Source organism: Hippocampus bargibanti, linkage group LG10 (assembly GCF_051943395.1).
Source record: "Hippocampus bargibanti isolate YZ-2025 linkage group LG10, ASM5194339v1, whole genome shotgun sequence".
Taxonomy (NCBI): domain Eukaryota; kingdom Metazoa; phylum Chordata; class Actinopteri; order Syngnathiformes; family Syngnathidae; genus Hippocampus; species Hippocampus bargibanti.
Genome location: NC_142743.1, coordinates 1,652,866 through 1,672,642, shown reverse-complemented (window position 1 = coordinate 1,672,642; position 19,777 = coordinate 1,652,866). Strand labels below are relative to the sequence as shown.

The following is a 19,777-nucleotide window of genomic DNA, read 5'->3' as shown; positions in this document are numbered from 1 at the left end:
GCTGAAGTGCACTAGTTGGGCGTGAAGTGCACTAGTTGGGCGTTTACCTGTTTCAACATGACAGCCACTATCATCCAATCAAAATGGCGCTTTCGGCCATTCTAGGTCAGTGTCATCCAATCAAAATTGCGCTTTCCGCCAACTGCAGCCCCAACGGGAAATGAACGACGAAAAAAAACCACAATTTGTATTTAGTTTTATCGGCGAGCCCTATGCAATCATCAAAAGAGCCATATATGGCTCGCGAGCCATAGGTCCCCGACCCATGTTATAACTATTTGTAGTGTACACACTCATATCATGTTTCAGTCAAATGTTCCACGCCTTAAGTCACAGCCGATTGGCTCCCTTTGAAATGAGGTCATTCTCGCTCAGGTATAAATAACATCTGTTGGGGGAACAGCCCCCCCCCCCCTTCACTGGTACCTTTTCCTCTCTCTTACTCTGCGCTCTGGCTGAATAATAAATATTCTTTTCTTTATATCACCGTACTTCCTGCTGATTGAATATTTAGATGACACATATGAAGAACTGAACCAGAAGAAGAAGATTGAATCCGACAAGATTCAAATCTAACAGACATCTTTTTTCCATAGAAGGAAATGAAGTTGAGAAAACCACAGCTGACATGCAATGCTTTCTTTATTTTGCTGTCCATCTGTTCTTTTTACGTTTTTAGTCAAACTAAGACACAGGCATACATTGTGGATGCATATATACAAACAACACACTGTGTCTTAAGCAAACAAACTTCTTTATCAAGGGAGGGTTTTTCGGCAAAGTGACAAAGAAATTTAAACAAGGACATTTCACAACAAAATCAGTTGATCCACAAATTCATATTTAAAATATTTTACTTTACCATCCACCACTTTTTTAAACTGGGTGTGTGTGCGCGTGTGCGTTTGCGAGTGTGTGTGTGTGTGTGTGTGTGTGTGTGTGTGTGTGTGTGTGTGTGTGTGTGTGTGTGTGTGTGTGTGTGTGTGTGTGTGTGTGTGTGGAGGCGGTTGCTAGAAGGGGTTCATGCGGACCCCTGTGCCCAGTGGGGAAAAGGGATTGACTTTTGACCACATCAAAGCATCATTCAAGGAAATAGCTGATTTGCCATCTTCAAGTAAAAATACTGGACCCTGAAAAAAAAGAAAGAAAGAAGTACACATCAGTGGTACACTCGTTCATCAGACAGCCATTACCCGAATGTTTTCATGCAATTGAAATGTTCATGTAGTATTTTTCAGTGGCGACAAAATGGTTCGAAATACTGTATAAAGCAATAAAGAACCACACCCACTTGTATCCTGTGACCTGTAAAACAGGAAAGCTGAACATCAGAGTGACTTGGCAGATTGGAGCCTGTCACATAATCAGCACCGCATGAGACTAATGGAATAAGGAGAGACGGTGTTTGAAATGGTTGAGAATTTTTTTTGTCAACTTAATTTACGATTCTCACCTGGGTTCATAGACAGGATTCTTTTTTCAAGTGAGTGGAAATTCTCTCGTTGACTCTCGGATGGAGGGCTATGAAAAAGGCAGAAAGACACAGTGCTTGTCATAGTTTTAAAATAAATGTGCGATTTAATGTATCCCGCCCAACAAAAAAGTTTTGGCTCAAATATAAACAGTTAAATAAGGAATTCACTTTGAGCGAAATGTTTCCATTTCACAATAACGGTGCCCTGAAAATGTTTTTGTAGTTTTTTAACCTTGTCATATTGTAATGCCTCTCAGCGTGATAAATGATGCGCACAGTCACAGGTTCAGTGGGTCAGTCTTTTGAATCCGGAGTTGCTGGTGGCCACAACTCTCGCCCATGCTCTCCTTAGGCAGACTCTAGAGGGGATTCTCTTGTCGCCGACTCCTTTCTCTATTTGAGGTCACACTCTTTTGACTAGCCCAGCCCTCAAATATGCTAAGAATAAGCAGCGGACGTTACAATATTTTGCCATCTTAAACCCACAAACGTCATTGTTTTGTATAGATAAAAGAGATTCTTTCTTAGACTTCCCCCCAAAAAAAGTTCAAACTCGGAAAGAATGAATTAAACGTGTCTGTGAGCAGCCATTTTCAAATCTTGCCAAAAATGCTCAGTAGGATTTATAATTCTATGAAAAAGTGAATAGTTTGCCCACGCTTAAAGGACAACCGACACCCCCGGTCAAGTTGCCTCCATAATTTGTCAAATCACTTCAAATAACTTCTAATGAGCGCATTTTACAATGATTCCACCGCATATAGCTATATCTTACGCTTTAAAGGACAACCGACGTCACTTTTTTGTTTCTTAACTGACATCAGAAAAACGTTTCATAGCATCTAAAATACCCAAAACAAATTGCATTTCAAATGCAAAACACCAATAAAAATGACTTAAAGTGTCCAAAATCTGCAAAAAATTAAGCTGCCAATTGGGCCCGCCCCCAGTTCGTGACGTCGCGCCAAGACGTCTTGCACTGCTGGAGAATAAAAACAATGGCTTCAGATTCAGGGAATATGCTTTCTTGTTACACATCCAGTTGTGAATATGATTCAAATAGTTCTGAAGAGGAAAGCATACATGTTTGCATACATGTTACATGCATTCGATTAAAGAATTTATTCCGTGCCATGAAGAGGCAACATTGAGGGGAGATGTCTCAACAAAAAAGAGGCACAAAATGGCGACCTCCTGTGGCCACCTCCGTTTCCACAGGCTGATGAATTCCTTATATGGAGCTTGGACGCCCTCTTCTGGCGGCTTTTGGGTGCAACACAAGGTCCCCAGACCTAACAATACAGCAAGATACATTGACGTGATGGAAGGACTGCTGCATTGTGTCTTTTTTTTCAGTGTGGGGCGTTCTTTTAGTGTTCCTCCTCTGTCCTCTTCTGTTCCTCTTCTGTCTCAAGCTTGGGCCTTTTCTCAAAAACTCTGTCTGTCGGACGAGGGATGGTGACCATTGCCTTACCTTATTGGCTACCTCCCAAAACGTCTCCCTGTCTTTGGCCAACTGCTATTGTACTTGAGTGTTTTGAATAGATAATGTGCACGTGTGTGTGTTAACCTACTTGCCACTATTCAGAGTGCATGCCCGCCAGGCATCCAGTTCCATTGACAGATGCTCAATCTTCAGAGGAACACTCACTTTTCTCCATTTCAGCAACTGACTGTGTTAAGAGAGGAAAATGTGACGGTAGCACAGTGCCCAAGTGTGTACAGTACAGTAAACATATCTCCAGCGTGCTTGGATTTGGATTTGCCTTTATTAGTCTCGCAGTGGAGAAATTTACATTTCACAGCAGCAAAGTTATGAAAGGAATGAAAGTAGAAAAACAAAATACATGAGCTGCTGGAAAGGCAGCCACTCTTGCGGCGCCGTCTTGGAGTCAAAAGAATAAAAGAAAAACACAGAGAGTCATTCATTCTGAAGCACTTTCTGTACCCTCTTTGTTTGTTGTCTTGTTTGTTCTTGACATTTCCTATTCTAAATTCTAGTGAGAGTGGAAGTGAAAAGAAGAGGAAAGCCATTTCATTGGAAATGAAAGTGGCAATAATAAAGAAGCTTGATGAGGTCGAGAACATTGTGAGTGTTGCACTCTCATACAAGATGATTCGTTCGACCATCTGTACCATTTATAAACAGAAATATCACATAATGGGCCGTATTCCTCTGAGCCTTATGCTCATTCAGGAGAAGGCAAAATCTATGTTTGAGGATGTAAGGCAAAAGCTGGGGGAAGCGCAGTCGAATGGGCTAATCTCCATCATATAGCCATGTCCGGAAAGGCAGCCTATGTGAACAAAAAGGCTGCCAAACGATTCCCCCAAGTGTTGAAGGTGATCATCAAGAAGGGTGACTATTCGGATAAGCAGGTCTTCAATATGATATGGTCCATACCTACTGCCTGAAGAAATTCACAGCGCTCCATGAGCGCCTAGCAGTACAAATGAAGCAGTTTCTGATGGTTGGGACTCACCCAGGATGGCCAACCAAAGAGTGAACACTCCGACCATGAAGGATCCTTCAAAGGGTGAATCAGAATCATCTTTATTGGCCAAGTATGTAGAACACACAAGGAATTTGTCTCTGGTAGAACACGTTGCACTCATATCATCATAAAAAAGACATTACAAATAAGTATGGAGGAGACTAAAAAAGGTTAATCGAAGGCAATCTAATCAAAGAGCGTAGATTAACGAAATTGATCGATCGGAGCGGCATTTGAAACCCATGCTGCTGTAACTTGACAAGCGCGCCAGCTCGCCTGCCCCTCCTCTGACGGCGTCTCAAAGCTCCGTAGAGAGCTGCTGCCCCACTCATGATTAGCCCCAAAAAACATTGTGGATTTTGTTGTGTCGGTGAAAAGAGTCCAAGCGTGGATCCCCCAATGAACAGTGACTCGAAGGTGTAAGTAGAGATACCAGTGGTGCCAAACATCAGCTGCTGGTTGACAGAACAGTCGCACAAGACTGCAGGTTCCAACCTGCACACAGCCTGGATTTATTATAAGAAAGCCTATGATTTGATGCCACACATAGGGATCACTGAATGATTTGTCTACGGTTGTATAAGGTCAACAGGACCTTATACGACCTGCAAATTCGATGAGGATGTGGAAAACGACACTGGAAACCAATGGCAAGTCACCTACCCAAATGTAAATCAAATGTGGCATATACCAAAGGGTTACACTCTCCCCTCGGTTATTCTGCAGAGGACTTAAACCCCTCAGCCAAGACAGGCTATGGATAACGCCACAGAAATGCAGCTATGATCAGTCACCTCCTCTGCATGGATGACATAAGGCTGCCATAAGGGATGTCATTCGGGCTGGAGAAATTTAGTCGGATGATGACTAAGAGGGGAAAGGTAGTCCACACTGAAGGGGTCTCACTCCCTGAAGGAACAATAGCAGACATTGAAAACAGCTGTAAGTACCCCGTCATACCATAAGCCAATGGCAACCTCGAACTGGCAACAAGGAAAGCAGGTGAGGCAAGTTCTAAGAAGCCAGCTCAATGCCAAGAACAGGACCGGGTCAATAAACAGCTATGCACTGCCAGTTAACACATCCCCTGCTGGAAAAATAAGGTGGCCGAAAGAAGAGATTCAGACCACCGATGTTAAGAGCTCCTAACCATCCACGGTGGGTTCCATTCCAAATCCAGCACCCTGAGACTGTACGCATGTCACGTTTTGCAAGGTGGTGATGGCGAGTGCGGATCCCAAAAAGCAGGAAGGAGGGAGCAGGAGGTCGTATTTGAGAAATTGTATTAATATAAAGTCAGCAGGAACAAAATGTAAAACATCAAAATCATCTGAATGGAAAAAATACAAAGTATCAAAAGAAAACCAAGATTAAAAGTCTGCCAAGATTAAACAAATACATGCACTGCACACAATGCATACAATTGCCTCCAACAGCATACAATGTGTTCAACAGTATTCAATGACATTTGACAATTACCCGACACCGAATGGTCGTGCCAGGTGTCCTTTTGAGTGTGACTGATTGGAAACGACCAGCACCTGTGCAGGTGCAGGCGGGGCCGACAGCGCCGCCCGTTGGTCGCCAACCAGATCATGACAACGCAAGCCGTAAAGAAGGCGGCTGTGGACTATTGAGTGTGAGAACAACTATCCAGAATGAAACATCCAAGCTCCATGAATACATCAAAGAGAAGGCTCCAAGGTGTAGGTTGTGTAAAGATGCACCTGAGACAATCCAATACATAAATATTCCATGTTGGCAGGAAAAGCCAACATGGAGTGCCATAACCACGTGGCTGGTATAGTTGACCAAAACATCTGTGCGGAGTATGGACTGGAAATCCCAAGGTCAAAATGGGAAATACCTCCAAAGGTGGGAGAGAATTACCGAGCAAAGATCCCGTGGGACTTCCAGATACAGACTGACAAGATGGTAATGGCCAACCAACCAGATATCAGGACCATAGATTAAGGGCAGAGGAAACCTGTTGTAGTGGATGTCGTGGTCCAGAGTGATGGAAACATCAGACAGAAGGAACATGAGAAACTAGAGAACTACCAAGGGCTCAGAGTGGTGCGCCATTTCCCAACTACGACTCATCCCCAAATGGGTGGGTTGCAACCCCTGATGAGACAAGCTGGAGTTGGAATAACATGCCAGTATTATCCAAGTTGATGAGGCAGCTAAAATAAAGATGAAGGCTTTAAATGGTCATTCAGACTTGGTTGCCTTTGGCTAAAAAGCTGTAAAAAGAAGTGATCTAATGCTGCAAAGAGGAATGGCCACTTACCGTGGCAAAATGACAATTCGAAAGCCAACTTTCTGCGTGTAAACCTGACACATCTGTAAGTGACAGATTAGGTTTTGTGTACCTGGTGTATTCATAGAGTGCAGGTACAATGCTGGAGTACCGTCTCCTTATGGCAAGCAGACCGCCGATGTAACCGCACAGGATCAACAGCTCACTGCGGGCTCTAAACACACATCTGGTTATCGATTCTGATGGGAAATTGTAAAGTAAGTGTTATTGAAACAATAAATTAATTGGTTTACTTAGTAAACTCAGCCATGAGGAGGCGGTCAGTTCTGATATAACTCAGCAGGTCAAGGATTGGATGAATACTCTCAACTGTCCAGTCAGATCCCGTCAGCTGTTCTGATAGAGATGGAAATTAAAGCCAGTCTGTGATCAAATATACTGCAGTTGGGTGCATACAGATACAAATTTGCCTTCCACTAAAGACTCCAAACACTGTTGGTAATGTACACTTCTTAATAGGGTACTGTATGTAGTCTGGTACTTTTGAGTCAATTGCAGAGGGAGAATTATGAAGTGTACATTGAACAGGTGAGTTAATTAAAAAAAACAAAAAATGGAAACGATTACAAATCTGAATTCTTACTTTTTCATGCTTAATTATAAATGAAAGGATTGGATTGGATTGGATTGGATATGCCTTTATTCGTCTCACAGTGGAGAAATTGATGATGAGCTGTCAATACCTTTGACGTGATCGATTGCTATCTTCAGGGCGTTCTCGGGTTCACAGGATAGAAGATGAAATTGCACAGCTGAAAAAAAATTTCCTACACCCTCTGCTTCCTTTGCTAATTCTTTACACTCCTCTAATGATGGGAGACCACACTGGAATGACAGACAACACATTGTCATAGTCAATTTCTCAGTCAGCCGCAACAAAAACCCCACATTCACGAATACATTTTGATGGGATTTGCATCGTCAAACAGCAATGGAAAAAGTATTGTTCAACTTTGTTCATCATTGTAACCTTCATTACTTATGACAGTGGAACAAGTTTGTTCTAAAAATGATGATCTAATTTTGGCTCATAAATTTGAGGCGAAAAAGAGACAATTGTTTCCATGTCGGGAATGCTTGATTTGACTTCATGCAAAATTGACTTCAAGCAAAACAGTGTTGTGTTTGTGTCTCTTTTTGATATAATTTATTGTGAATTACAGTGGGCCCACTTACCCTTTCGTGTAATTGGTTGATTTCTGCAGCACTTCCAGGGTAAAATGCACAGACCTTTACCAGTAAAATATGGTTGTCAGGAATCATTCCAAGTAGGTCAACTGAGAGATCCCTAAATGTACACGAATAAAGATCAGTGTACACATGATTGTCTTTTTTCTTAACTGCACATCACACGTAAAACTCAAGCCACATTGGCAAAATATGGGCCTCTGTGTCGTTGTCTGCGGCCTGTTAAAGCTTGACATTTTTTTCCCCTGGCTTCTGTTTAAAAGTATGATAAAAATGGTAACCAAATGCAGGTACAACTAAACATTTTAAGCTTTATGTCTTTCTGGAAGATGAATCTCCATCCGAGTGTCACTACTTGTGCCTGTAGCTTCTGAAATCAGTCCAGCTTCCCGATCATGCTGAACAAAGGCATCCTCACAGAATGATGATGTCACACCCATATTCATTCCACAGTTGGGGTTTTATGTTGGCAGTGCTGTGCAATGTTTGTTCTTGTCCATACATAGCAGCTTGTATTTAAGCCAACAAATACTGACCAGAGCACATTTTATGAAATGGCGTGTTGTCAAACTGCATTTTCAACAATGATTTCCCCCTGTCTACTTGTCCATAGAGACCTGATTTGTAAAGTCCATGACAATGCCCAACTCCAGCTCCTGTAGTTTTATGATGGGCCGATGAGATACATGACTCTGGTGGATGCATTATAGTTGCCAACAGAACAATCCAGTCGGATGCCTGTCCTTCATGTGAAACATAAATAGGCATGAATTATGGAAAATATAGTTCACGCTCAATGTTGTACTTATACAACAATTAGACCTAGGGTCGTTGTTAATGAAGCAGGAATCAAAAGTAAAAACAAAAAGATTATTTAATCTTTGGGATGGCACGAAATGTAACTGCCTGCACCCAGAGGAGCAGGCAGGGGAGAAGAGGAAGAAGAGCTGTTTGGGAGAGCTTTTGTAAAAACCGGCAGGATGTAATGTCGTGACCGGAAGTACATGTATGAAACAGAAGTAAGAAAAAAATAAAACGATGTGTAAGGAAATAAAAAGACGTTTAAAATGTGTTTGTATAGCGAATTTGCAACAGACAATGAGATTTCATGCATTGCATCAGATTATGGTGGGATTTATCTTGCATAAACGTAATATAGTCAATCCCTTTCCAAGTCTGCAACATTATAAATGATGCATGGATTAATAGTGTTTGCTGCAAGATCCCCATTAAAAGTTTAGTTGAACAAACCCGACAGACATAACACCCATCATGAAGTGAGTGGGTAATCGGGGGCAGTGCCCACCCAACAACATCGTTATGTATGCTTTCATAAATCATGAGAACTGAGTTTTCTGGAGAAAATTTCAAACAACTTCAATGTACCGTTGAAGACGAATGAAGTATACATTGTAATCCGGAATTGGTTTGATACGCATAATTTGTCTTTGGATTTTCCAGTAATTAAAATGACGTTCATAATTTTGGCACCACAAAAATTAAAAAGTCTAAATTATTGTTGACTATTGAAATAGAACGAGAAAATGAACTTAAATTCTCACAATCCACTATACTAGGCATGCAGATTATGTAGAACAATTCTATTCTAAATGAATCATTTTCAAATTCTTGAACAAATGATGTACAAAGCAACTTTGCTACAATCTTCAAAAACTTTTTGAAATTAAAGAAGGTTGCTTGACTGAAAGGGCTCAAGCGAATTCAAAACATTAAATATGCATGTCATGTTAAATGTGTTAATTTTTGGAATTCTTATGAATATTTATTGAAAAAGTGTGAATCACCTGCTGTGTTTCAAAAAAGGTTCCAAATTATATCGTGTGATAAAAAGATATAATTTAGACACACACATTATAAAATAGTGGCTGTCAGAACTCACCACGTCAGTGGGGTCATGTACTTCCTGGCAAGGAGTTCAAGACAGTAGGCTGTAATCTGAGCGGCCCTCTCTCCGAGGACTATACCCACGCACGCAGCCAACTCCAGCTCATTCCCTCTGATCAGACTTGACATGGCTAACTAAAAACACAAAGCAATACGAATCATACAACAATGTCAAAGAAATTGTTTGAAGACTTGAGGGCAGTGTTTCTTGTTCAACATCTGTATTGGATTGGATTGGATATGCCTTTATTAGTCTCACAGTGGAGAAATTTACATTTCACAGCAGCAAAGCTGTGCTATTATTTGACCGATACTGTATTTACAGATAGGATTTAATTGGACTTTCTATCAATGACAATCGATTTATTTCTGTTTTTACATTTGCAATTATTTTAGCATGTATTAACACGCTTTCTGTAATTTGTAAAAGGTAAGAATTATGCAAAAAAAAACATAAAGGCTGTACAAATTATCCAGCAAAACAATCATACTTGTTTTTACATTTTAAGTAATTATGATGCGACATAACTCTTTTCTTGAACGGCTATGCAATGAAAAAAAATCTGAAACACATCCGGTTGGTCCTACGCACACTGCGTGCGTACCTTGATGTTATCGACCGCTAGGTGACAGCAAGCAGCCAGTACAGAGCGGCCGTCCTGAAAGTACCACTCAGCCAGTTGTTCACATACTTCATGAAGGAGACTGTTTGAAAAGAAAACATACAGTAAAGTCTCGTTATATCGATATCGGATATATCGATAGTCCCGGATATACCGATACTATTTCTATGCACGCACGGAGAAAATTACATGCAAACAGGGTCGGATATATCGATAGTCCCGGTTATATCGATATTTTTTCGGACTCCCTTGAATATCGATATAACGAGACTTTACTGTATTTAGACATTCAGACCCATTATGATACTGAAGAATGTCTGTTCAATTATTTCATCGAATTTATATTTTCATAGAGGCAAACTTGACGAGGAAAAATAACAGAACATGTTCCTCTTCCAACAGATGGGGCCAGTTTTAGAATTTCAATACATTCAAATCCCAGGTCAGAGTTAAATAAATAAATTAATTCATTAAAATATCATCCTTTATCAATGACTTTCATATTTTTAATTAACAAAATTGATAAACAGTGTCCGCAAGTTGCTATGTTGTGTTTGACCAGGAACACTTTTGACGGGATTGGTTTACTTGACTGGAATTCTATAAATTTACGCTAGCCATTAGTATTGGATCCATTTAAGACTTGTATTCATACATTTAGTTTGAGCATCCATCTAAATCATTCCCCATACAGATTCTGATGCAACCAATTCTGAATCTTGAATCAAGCACTTCGTGTTATCTCTCACATCATCAGAAGAATAAAGCAACAACATGTCATGAAGTCTCCATGTAGCCCCTCTTTTTCTCGGGGAAAAAACATTGTAAAAATCAATATTCTGCTTTGCTTTCAGAAAACCTGTGTGCTGTATATATTTCAATCAAAGACATACAGTAAAGTCTCGTTATATCGATATCGGATATAGCGATAGTCCCGGTTATATCGATATTTTTTCGGACTCCCTTGAATATCGATATAACGAGACTTTACTGTATTTAATATCAAGTTAAAACTTAACTTTGAGCTGTTCAAATGACATTGTAAGGACAAACAGCCCCCCATCATTATTCCCCAACAATGCCATAATTTGAATACTGTATTTGCTCTCCCAGATAACTATCAATGATTCACGAATTCAAAATACTTTTAAAAGCTGATGTTGTTTTTTGTTGTTGTCGTGGTGTCATGTAGGAAAATAAAAGAAACAAAATCTCCATTCCAAACACTTCTGTTGGTAAAGCCTAGCCTTTAGGCCAGGGGTTTCCAAAGTCGGTCCTCAGGGGCCAACGTCCTGCCTGTTTTCCAGCTCTCCCAGGAGCAACGCACTTGATTCAAATCATCAGGACCGTTTTGATGCTGCTTCAGAGCTGGCTGATGAGCTGATCATCTGAATCAGGTGTGTTGCAGATGGAAAACACTTGAGGACAGTGGGCCTCCAGGCATGGAGCTGAACATGTCTGCTTTAGGCAGTGGCGAGCCGTGCATGTCAACCCAAGGCCTTCAGTCATGCTACGTCTGAATCAATCCACGGTTTGCGACTGGAAAGTTTGGTGTGATTTACTACACGTCCGCTAGAGACTACTTTTCGAATGTTTAAAATGAACGTGAATTTATGATCACCTCATAAAATGTCAATATTATTTGCTATTTTTGATAGCTTCAGAGCTTTCCAACCTTTCTTAATGATGTCCGTCTATTCTTGAAAGTCTGTCTTAAAAATGGACTAAACAGTACACCTGCAACCAAATCAATTTATTCTCCTCCTTCAGCCATTGTGGGTTGACAAAACTGCTATTAAATCAACCCAAAAATATATTTGATTATGTAGCTCGCGACAGATACAGTGTACTAGCCCTGGCCAGTATGCTGTTGTCACTAGCAGCTAGTGATACTATGATTGGCTAGTGACTAGCTAATCGTGTGACTAGCCAGTCATAGTGTGCGAAAACTCTGATGTTGCCAGCACCTTTGAGCAGGCCTTTGGTTGCCAACTCGAAATCTGATTGGTTAAAGCAACAGTGTCATCAACATTTATTTTTATGCTTCACGGCCCACAGAACTGATTGTGAATGTGTCCAGGAAGATTTTCTGACCCTGGTAACAAATGATGGCTGAACATTCAGAAATACAAAACACACATATCTGGAAACAGCAAGACCTGGGAAAAGCAATGAAAGGAAGCTGAAAGACAATTTGGAATGTATGTCTGTGTAGGCTCTCAACTGTACAGAAGTGGTCCATCGATGAAAAGGTTTCTTCAGCCGTCATCTAAACGTCTTTGAAGGCATCGGATGTTTTGCTCCTCATTCAAAGAGCTTTGTCAGCGAATTAAAGTTATGCTGATAACTCTAGCACTCTACAGGTACCATCCGACTTACGACCGGCTCGACTTTCGACTACTCGTACTTAGGACCAGGACCGCCAGACCCAATTTTTTTTAGTTTAACTCTGCGCCTGGCACTGCAACGCGCAAGCAGCCCGGCAACGCGTACGACAATTTTGGCCAGCCAGCGAGCATCTCACTCTCGCAAAGACGGGCGCGGAGAGCGGGGTAAGGCCAGGGAGAGGGCAACCGGTAGAATATTGGCGACCCATATCCCGCCCGCCCCCGTGACGCCCGAATCGGGTCGTTTGCAGGTCATTTAGCATCGAGTCTCTGTTCAACATTTTGAATGGATTTCGATTCACGACCATTTTGACTTACGACCGATTGGTCGGAATGGAACCTGATCGTAAGTCAGAGGCTACCTGTATATATACTGTATCCTTAATGGACAGAGGTGGCAGTGCCAGACCTCTGCTCTGAGAGGTCCATGCTCTAAGGTTGGGGGAGCAGTAGACTACTCCCTTAAAATCATATGATTATTTCTTTTGGTCTGTTCTTTTATACTAATGTGCTATGCCTGGCTCTGATTGCCCCATTAGCTCTGGTATCACCTTATTAGCATGACTAAGCCTACGTGGTAATGACCTAAGAAGTCAGTTGTAAGCACAGTCTAAATTAATTTGGAATTATTTAATAAGAATTTATGGAAAAAAATATAATTTACATTAGTGTCACGTTTTGCAAGGTGGTGATGGCGGGTGCGATACCAAAGAGCAGGCAGGAGGGAGCAGGAGGGAGCAGGAGGTTGTGTTTGACAAATTGTATTAAAATAAGGTCAGCAGGAACAAAAAAACATCAAAATCATCTGAACAGAAAAAATACAAAGTATCAAAAGAAAACCAAGATTAAAAGTCCGCCAAGATGAAACAAACACACGCACAGCATACAATGCATACAATTGCATACAAAGCATACAAGAGCATTCAACAATGACCCGACAGCGAATGGTCGTGCCGAGAGTCCTTTTGAGTGTCACTGACTGGGAACAACCAGCACCTGCGAGGCAGCAGGCAGGGCTGACAGCACTACCCGTTGGTCGCCAATCCGGACGTGGCAGTCCACCACTGATCGGGACGACCTCGTCGAGTTTGAATTGCGTCACTCGACGAGCCGTCACGTCGTGATGGATCGCACTCACGGCCACGACGATCCGTGCCGCGTCCACGTCCACTTCAGACCGATTCCCGTTCCCATCAGGCCGTCGCCCATCATATGCTGGAGAGGCAACAGTTGACTCTCCACCATTGTTCCCTGGCGAGTTGGACCTTTTGGGAGACTCTTGGGACTTCTGGAAGCAGTCCCTTGACTACTCTTGGTTTTTCTTTTGATACTTTGTATTGTTCTGTTCAAATGATTTTAACGTTTTAGATTTTGTTCCTGTTGACTTTATTTTAATACACTTTCTCAAATACAACCTGCTGCTTCCTCCTGCCTGCTTTCTGGGATCCACAACTGCCATCACCACCTTGCCAAACGTGACTGAATGACCCGACCAACCATCGGATCCCGCAGGTACAACGGACCCGTCTCATTTCCACCCTGTGCCTGGCAATGCTACGTCCACGTTAGCCCACGCCTCGTCGAGTTTGAATTGCGTCACTCGACGAGCTGTAACGTCCACGTCAACGACCTCCTTCCAGGTGGCCGTCCAGGGTGACACTGGGTGTCTGGCAGTGCAGGCCCACGTCCAGCCACGCTGTCGTCGTGCATGTTGAATTGAGTCGCATCCACGATGAGCCGTGCAACGTCCGCGTCCATGTCAGTCCGAGACCCCACTCACAGCAGGATCCCGGCGCTGCTTTGGACTGGTCTCGTATCCCCGGTGCCGGGCAGTTCGCGTCCACGTTAGCCCACGCCGCGTCAAGTTTGAATCGAGTCACTCGACGAGCCGTAACATCCACGCCAACGTCCGGTCGAGACCCGTTCCCATCCGGCCGTCCGGGGTGCCACTCTGCACCTGGTAGTGCAACGTCCACGTCGCGCCATGCGTCGTCACGTGAACGTGCGAGATAGATCGCACTCACGCCCACGACGAGCCGTGCCGCGTCCACGTCCACTTCAGGCCCGTTCCCATCAGGCCGCCACCCATCATATGCTGGAGAGGCAACAGTTGCCGTCTCCACCATTGTTCTCTGGCTGGTTGGACCTTTTGGGAGGCTGTTGAGACTTCTGGAAGCAGTCCCTTGAAGGGGGGGGGTACTGCCATGATTTGGTTGGAGACCAACGGGTGCCGCTGTCAGCCCTGCCTGCTGCCTCGCAGGTGCTGGTCGTTCCCAATCAGTGACACTCAAAAGGACTCCCGGCACGACCATTCGCTGTCGGGTCATTGTTGAATGCAATTATGTATGGATGCTTTGTATGCAATTGTCTGCTGTGCATGTTTGTTTCACCTTGGCGGACTTTTACTGTTGGTTTTCTTTTGATACTTTGTATTTTTCTGTTCAAATTACTTTAACATTTTAGGTTTTGTTCCTGTTGACTTTATTTTAATACAATTTCTCAAATACAAGCTGCTGCTCCCTCCTGCCTGCTTTTTGGGATCCACAACTGCCATCAATCACCACCTTGCAAACCCTGACAATTAGTCTGTGATTCAGGTATTTTTAGGCCAGCAGAGAAGGCCTTGGAGGCCCTGACGGTTCACCACTGCCTTTCGGTGTGTCACCCTGCACAACAACACAATGGCAATATGTGGCTGTCGCATTATTGCGTGCTTTACCTTTGGTATTGATGTCTGTTATCCACATCATTAGTCTTGTGGTTGATAGTGGAAGTTTGAGGTGCACGGATGTTCCCTTCACATGCCCCCTAAAAAGATATATTCATTCGACTTCCTTCCATGATACATTCCTTGTGTTTTTTCTTTAGTAGAAATTCTGCGACATATACAGTACATGGCATTGCTAAAGTATTAAGAGCACCAACAACCTTATACAAATCAAATTGTAATGAAGTTGGGACATAGTCATAAAAACAAGTAAACCAGAATAAAATAATTGGCAAATTGCGTTCAATATATATTTAATTGGATGCACTTGGGGACAAGATATTTAATATTCAAACTGATCACCTTTTTTGTTTTTAATCAATAATCATTAGCTTAGAATTTTATAGCTGCAACACTGTTCTTTTTCTACCATTTAATACACATTTGGGAAGTGATGACACAAACTGTTGAACCATTTTAAGTGGAATTCTTTGTCATTCTAGGTTAATTTACAACTTCAGCCGTTCAAAAGTATGAGGTCTCGTAGTCGTATTTTACACTTCATAATGCGCCACACACTTTAAATGGGACACAGGTCTGGATTGCAGGCAGGCCAGACTAATACCCACACTGAATTACTATGAAATGAAGTTATTGTAAGACATGTGACAGTTTAGCATTTTCTTGTTGAAATAAGTGGGAGTGTCCATGAAAAAGATGTTGCTTGGACAGCAGCATGCTTCTCCAAAACCTTTATGTAACTTTGAGCATTCCGGGTGGCATCACAGTATGTTCCCGATGCCATTGGCATCAATACTTTACCAAAGCATTAAAGAGGCTCCACAAGTAATGACATGAGTGGAACATGCGAGTTCTAACACAGTAGGAAGAGGGTGAGGTGGGTGCACTAATCAAGAGGCAGTGGTCTCTTGGTCACGCAATGAAGGGATTGGGGCTGACACAACACAACACAAGACAAGACTCACGACAGAGCCAACCACAGGTAATGACAACAATCAGGTTCTAAATACAAACACACAATATTCGTGATACATTGGTACATTTACTTTTGAACATCTCTTCATGCAATTTTTTTCAAGTTATGAAACACCTCAACAGGAAAATATAGTCTCTAGTTACAAAAAAACGTTCAATATACGAAAGGTGAAAATACCATATGAATTGCTTCTCGTAGCTCAGTTTCCTGAATGCATCATACTTATAGCTGCTCTGCCATTGGCTACTACTACATCCTGACATCCCATTGGCTGAGACCTCAAACCGTATGTTCCTGTATTAGTAGATAGATTGATGTGTTTTCGAATCATCAACTTGGTTTGCCTTGGAAATTTTTGAAGGATTATTAAAATCGAAGGATTGTTAAAAGCATGCAAAAGCAGAAATCCTTTGCTCAGTTATTGACAAAATGTCATGCAAAAACCAGTGAGGAGAGAAAACATGAACTCAAGTAGGCCAAAAAAATTGGAGTTTACAGTTAAATGACTGCCATTTTTATTCTTTATCTATTTTTTTTTTTTTTTTACATAATGCACAACTCTGACCTGTATGCTTGGCTGGACAGCAAGGTAGGAGAGACTGATCTTGACAGGGTGGCGAGACAGAGAGAAAAAGATGGTAAGGAGCAGGTCCTTAGATGGTAAGGAGCAGGTCCTTACCATCTTTGTCTCTGTCTCTAGGGTGATTAAGGATAGAGATGGCAATGTATGAACAGGTACTAGGAGTGTGAAGGCATGATGGTAAAAGTACTTTGAAGAACTGACAAATGATGAAAATGAGAAGGAACAAAGAGTAGAAGATGTGACTGTTGTAGACGACGGAGCAAAGATTAGTAAGGAAGAAGAGAGGATGGCGCTGAAGAAAATGAAGGGTGGAAAGGCACTCGGGTCAGATGATTTACCAATGAAGTATGGAAGTGACTACGAGAGGTGGCAGTAGTATTTCTGACTGGTTTGTTCAACAAGATCTTTGATGCTGAGAAGATGCCTGACGAATAGAGGCGATGTGTACTGGTGCCTATTTGTAAGAACAAGGGAGATGTGCAGAGTTGTACTAACTACAGAGGAATAAAATAGATGAGCCATACAATGAAACTATGGGCAAGAGTAGTTGACGGGATGCCCAGAGAAGAACTGTGGAATTGCATGAGGAAGTCTGGTGTGAAATAGAATGTCAGAGTGGTGCAGGACATGTATGATGACATGTATGATGAATGACTGGCTTCGCTGGACAGCTCGGGGCCATTGTGCTTTTTTGCGCCTGTAATGGGCAGGATCTTCACAGCCCCGCTTTGTTCAATGGAAAGGTCGGTGCTGTTGGACAGTCTGCGGCTGGATGGATGCATGGCTTGAAGAGCCCGCTATAAGAAGAAAGGAGCGTCAGCGCAGAGCGCCGATGCGGATGTGGAACTGTCGCGGCTGGGAGTTGAAGCAGATTTATGTGGGACAGGAAATGTGAGACAATCTCTTTTTGTTAATGGATGCTACAGCTGCGTGTTTGCTTTCAACATTTAGCTTGTCGACGTGCACATTCCACCATGATGTCCCTGATGCACTGGTGAAAAGATGCTTTGATCCTCTCCTCTTTCATCTAGAACTGCTTTATGTAACAAAGAGGGTACAGAAAGTGCTAAAGAATGAATACATCTCTGTGTTTTTGTGTTGTAATATTGTCTTTGTTTTGTCATATTTGTTTTTTTTGTTCTTTAGACTTCAAGACGGCGCTGCGAGAGTGGCTTCCTTTCCAGCAGCTCATGTATTATGTTTTTCTACTTTCATTCCTTTTATCGCTTTGCTGCTGTGAAATGTAAATTTCTCCACTGCGAGACTAATGAAGGCAAATCCAATCCAATGACTGTATGGCAGTTGTGAGGAGTGCTGTCGGTGTGACAGAGGAATTCAAGGTGGAGGTGGGACTTCACCAGGGGTCAGCTCTGAGCCCCTGATTTGCTATGGTGATGGACAGGCTGACAGACGATGTTAGAAAGGAATCTCCTTGGATGATGATGTTTGCAGATAAGATTGTGATCTGGATTGAGAGCAGGGAAAAGGTGGAGGAGAAATTAGAGAGGTGCAGGTTTGCCCTGGAAAGGAGAGGAATGAAGATCAGTCGCAACATATGTGTGTGAATGAGCGCCTCCTCCTGATATTACAGGGAGAAGGGATAAAAAAGGTGGAGGATTTTAAGCACTTGGGGTCAACTGTCCAGAGCAATGGCGAGTATGGAAAAGAGGTGAAGAAGCGTGTCCAGGCAGGCTGAAACGGCTGGAGAAAAATGTCAGGTGTAATGTGTGATCGAAGAGTTTCAGCTAAGATGAAAGGGTGTATAAAACAGTGGCAAGACCAGCCATGATGTTTGGACTGGAGACAGTGCCACTGAAGAAAAGACAGGAAGCAGACCTGGAGGTAGCAGAGCTGAAGATGTTGAGGTTTTCTTTGAGAGTGACCAGGTTGGATAGGATCAGGAATGAGTTTAGCAGAGGGACAACTCAGATTAGAGATTTGGGGAGAAAATGTCAGAGAGGCCAGAATGAGATGGGTTGGACATGTCCAGATGAGAGAGAGTGAATATATTGGGAGAAAGATGTTGAGCCTTGAACTGCCAAGCAGGAGACCGAGAGGTAGACCAAAGAGGAAAAACAAAACTGGACACTTGTAAATATGGGTTGATGCAATATATCAATATTCCTTTCTTGATACTTGCACTATGTATAGTTTTTTTATGAAACGGTTTTGCACATTTACATTTGCGCAGTATACAGTTGACATTTTTCTTTTGTTATGCTTAGAATATATTGTTTTCTATCCTTTCACCCCCCACCCCATCCCCTTTCAAATTGCTGCAGTGGACTGCAAATTTCCCCATTGTGGGACGAATAAAGGTTTTTCTGATTCTGAGGTTTATGGATGTTGTCAAATAGGACATGAAGGTAGCTGGTGTGAGAGAAGAGGATGCACAAAAGAGGGTTAGATGGAGGACACTGATTCGGTGTGGTGATCCCTGAAGGGAAAAGCCGAAAGGAAAAGAAGAAGGTCGAGCGTGATCGCAGACATGTTCATTAAGAGACTACGGTCAAGCCAGCCTCCACTTGCAAAATCAAAGTCAAGTGAGCCCTGAAGGGAAAGTCCGAAAAGAAAAGAAGGAGAAGAAGCACAACTCTCATTTACTGTGCAATAAATAAATATAATGTATTTGTTACATGTTTTTATGCTGTTTGATGCTTTAGAAAACATTTGAATCTGAATTTTGGAGGGCTTGGAACAGATTAGGGCATTCAATTTATAACATTTTCGAGTTAAGAAATTTCATCCAGAAACTGTCAGTAGAGGTACCAACTGTATATGATTTAAATATACAGAAAAAAAGATTGATTAGGACAGGGGGTGCAAATGAGTGCATTAAAAAAGATTTTTCACATCAGCATTGGAATCTGAAATAAATTAATTATTATGCAAAGAAAAAAAAGATGATACCAAACCTTATTCGTGACATTTCTAGCAACTCTTGACAACTGTGTACAGACACACTATCCACCTTACGAACAAGATATGTTCTGAGCGATGGTTTGTAAGGTGAATTTGATCATAAGTTGCTTCAGCACTTTATTGTATTTTGCATGGAATGTATGTTTAAGTCAAACACTGAACGGGGAAGTACT

At 42.2% G+C, this 19,777-nt stretch overlaps 1 protein-coding gene across 4 annotated transcripts in view; it reads right to left on the bottom strand.

The window, feature by feature from the left end:
- Positions 1–624: 624 nt before the first annotated feature.
- The window catches only part of wdr17 (WD repeat domain 17), a 44,134-nt gene continuing 24,981 nt past the window's right edge, over positions 625–19,777 (bottom strand). For 2 of the 4 annotated variants that reach the window (XM_089005886.1, XM_089005888.1), the window contains 11 exons: positions 15,115–15,203; positions 9,991–10,090; positions 9,381–9,520; positions 7,469–7,580; positions 6,976–7,117; positions 6,526–6,628; positions 6,345–6,446; positions 3,049–3,147; positions 1,454–1,521; positions 1,292–1,380; positions 625–1,130 (listed from right to left, as the gene is read on the bottom strand). In XM_089005886.1, coding sequence (XP_088862012.1) covers positions 1,011–1,130; positions 1,292–1,380; positions 1,454–1,521; positions 3,049–3,147; positions 6,345–6,446; positions 6,526–6,628; positions 6,976–7,117; positions 7,469–7,580; positions 9,381–9,520; positions 9,991–10,090; positions 15,115–15,203 — 1,164 coding nt within the window. In that variant the 3' untranslated portion in view covers positions 625–1,010. Of the gene's footprint in view, positions 1,131–1,291; positions 1,381–1,453; positions 1,522–3,048; positions 3,148–6,305; positions 6,629–6,975; positions 7,118–7,468; positions 7,581–9,380; positions 9,521–9,990; positions 10,091–15,114; positions 15,204–19,777 lie in introns of those variants that run through there. The other 2 variants (XR_016116200.1, XM_089005887.1) reach the window with 2 other exon arrangements.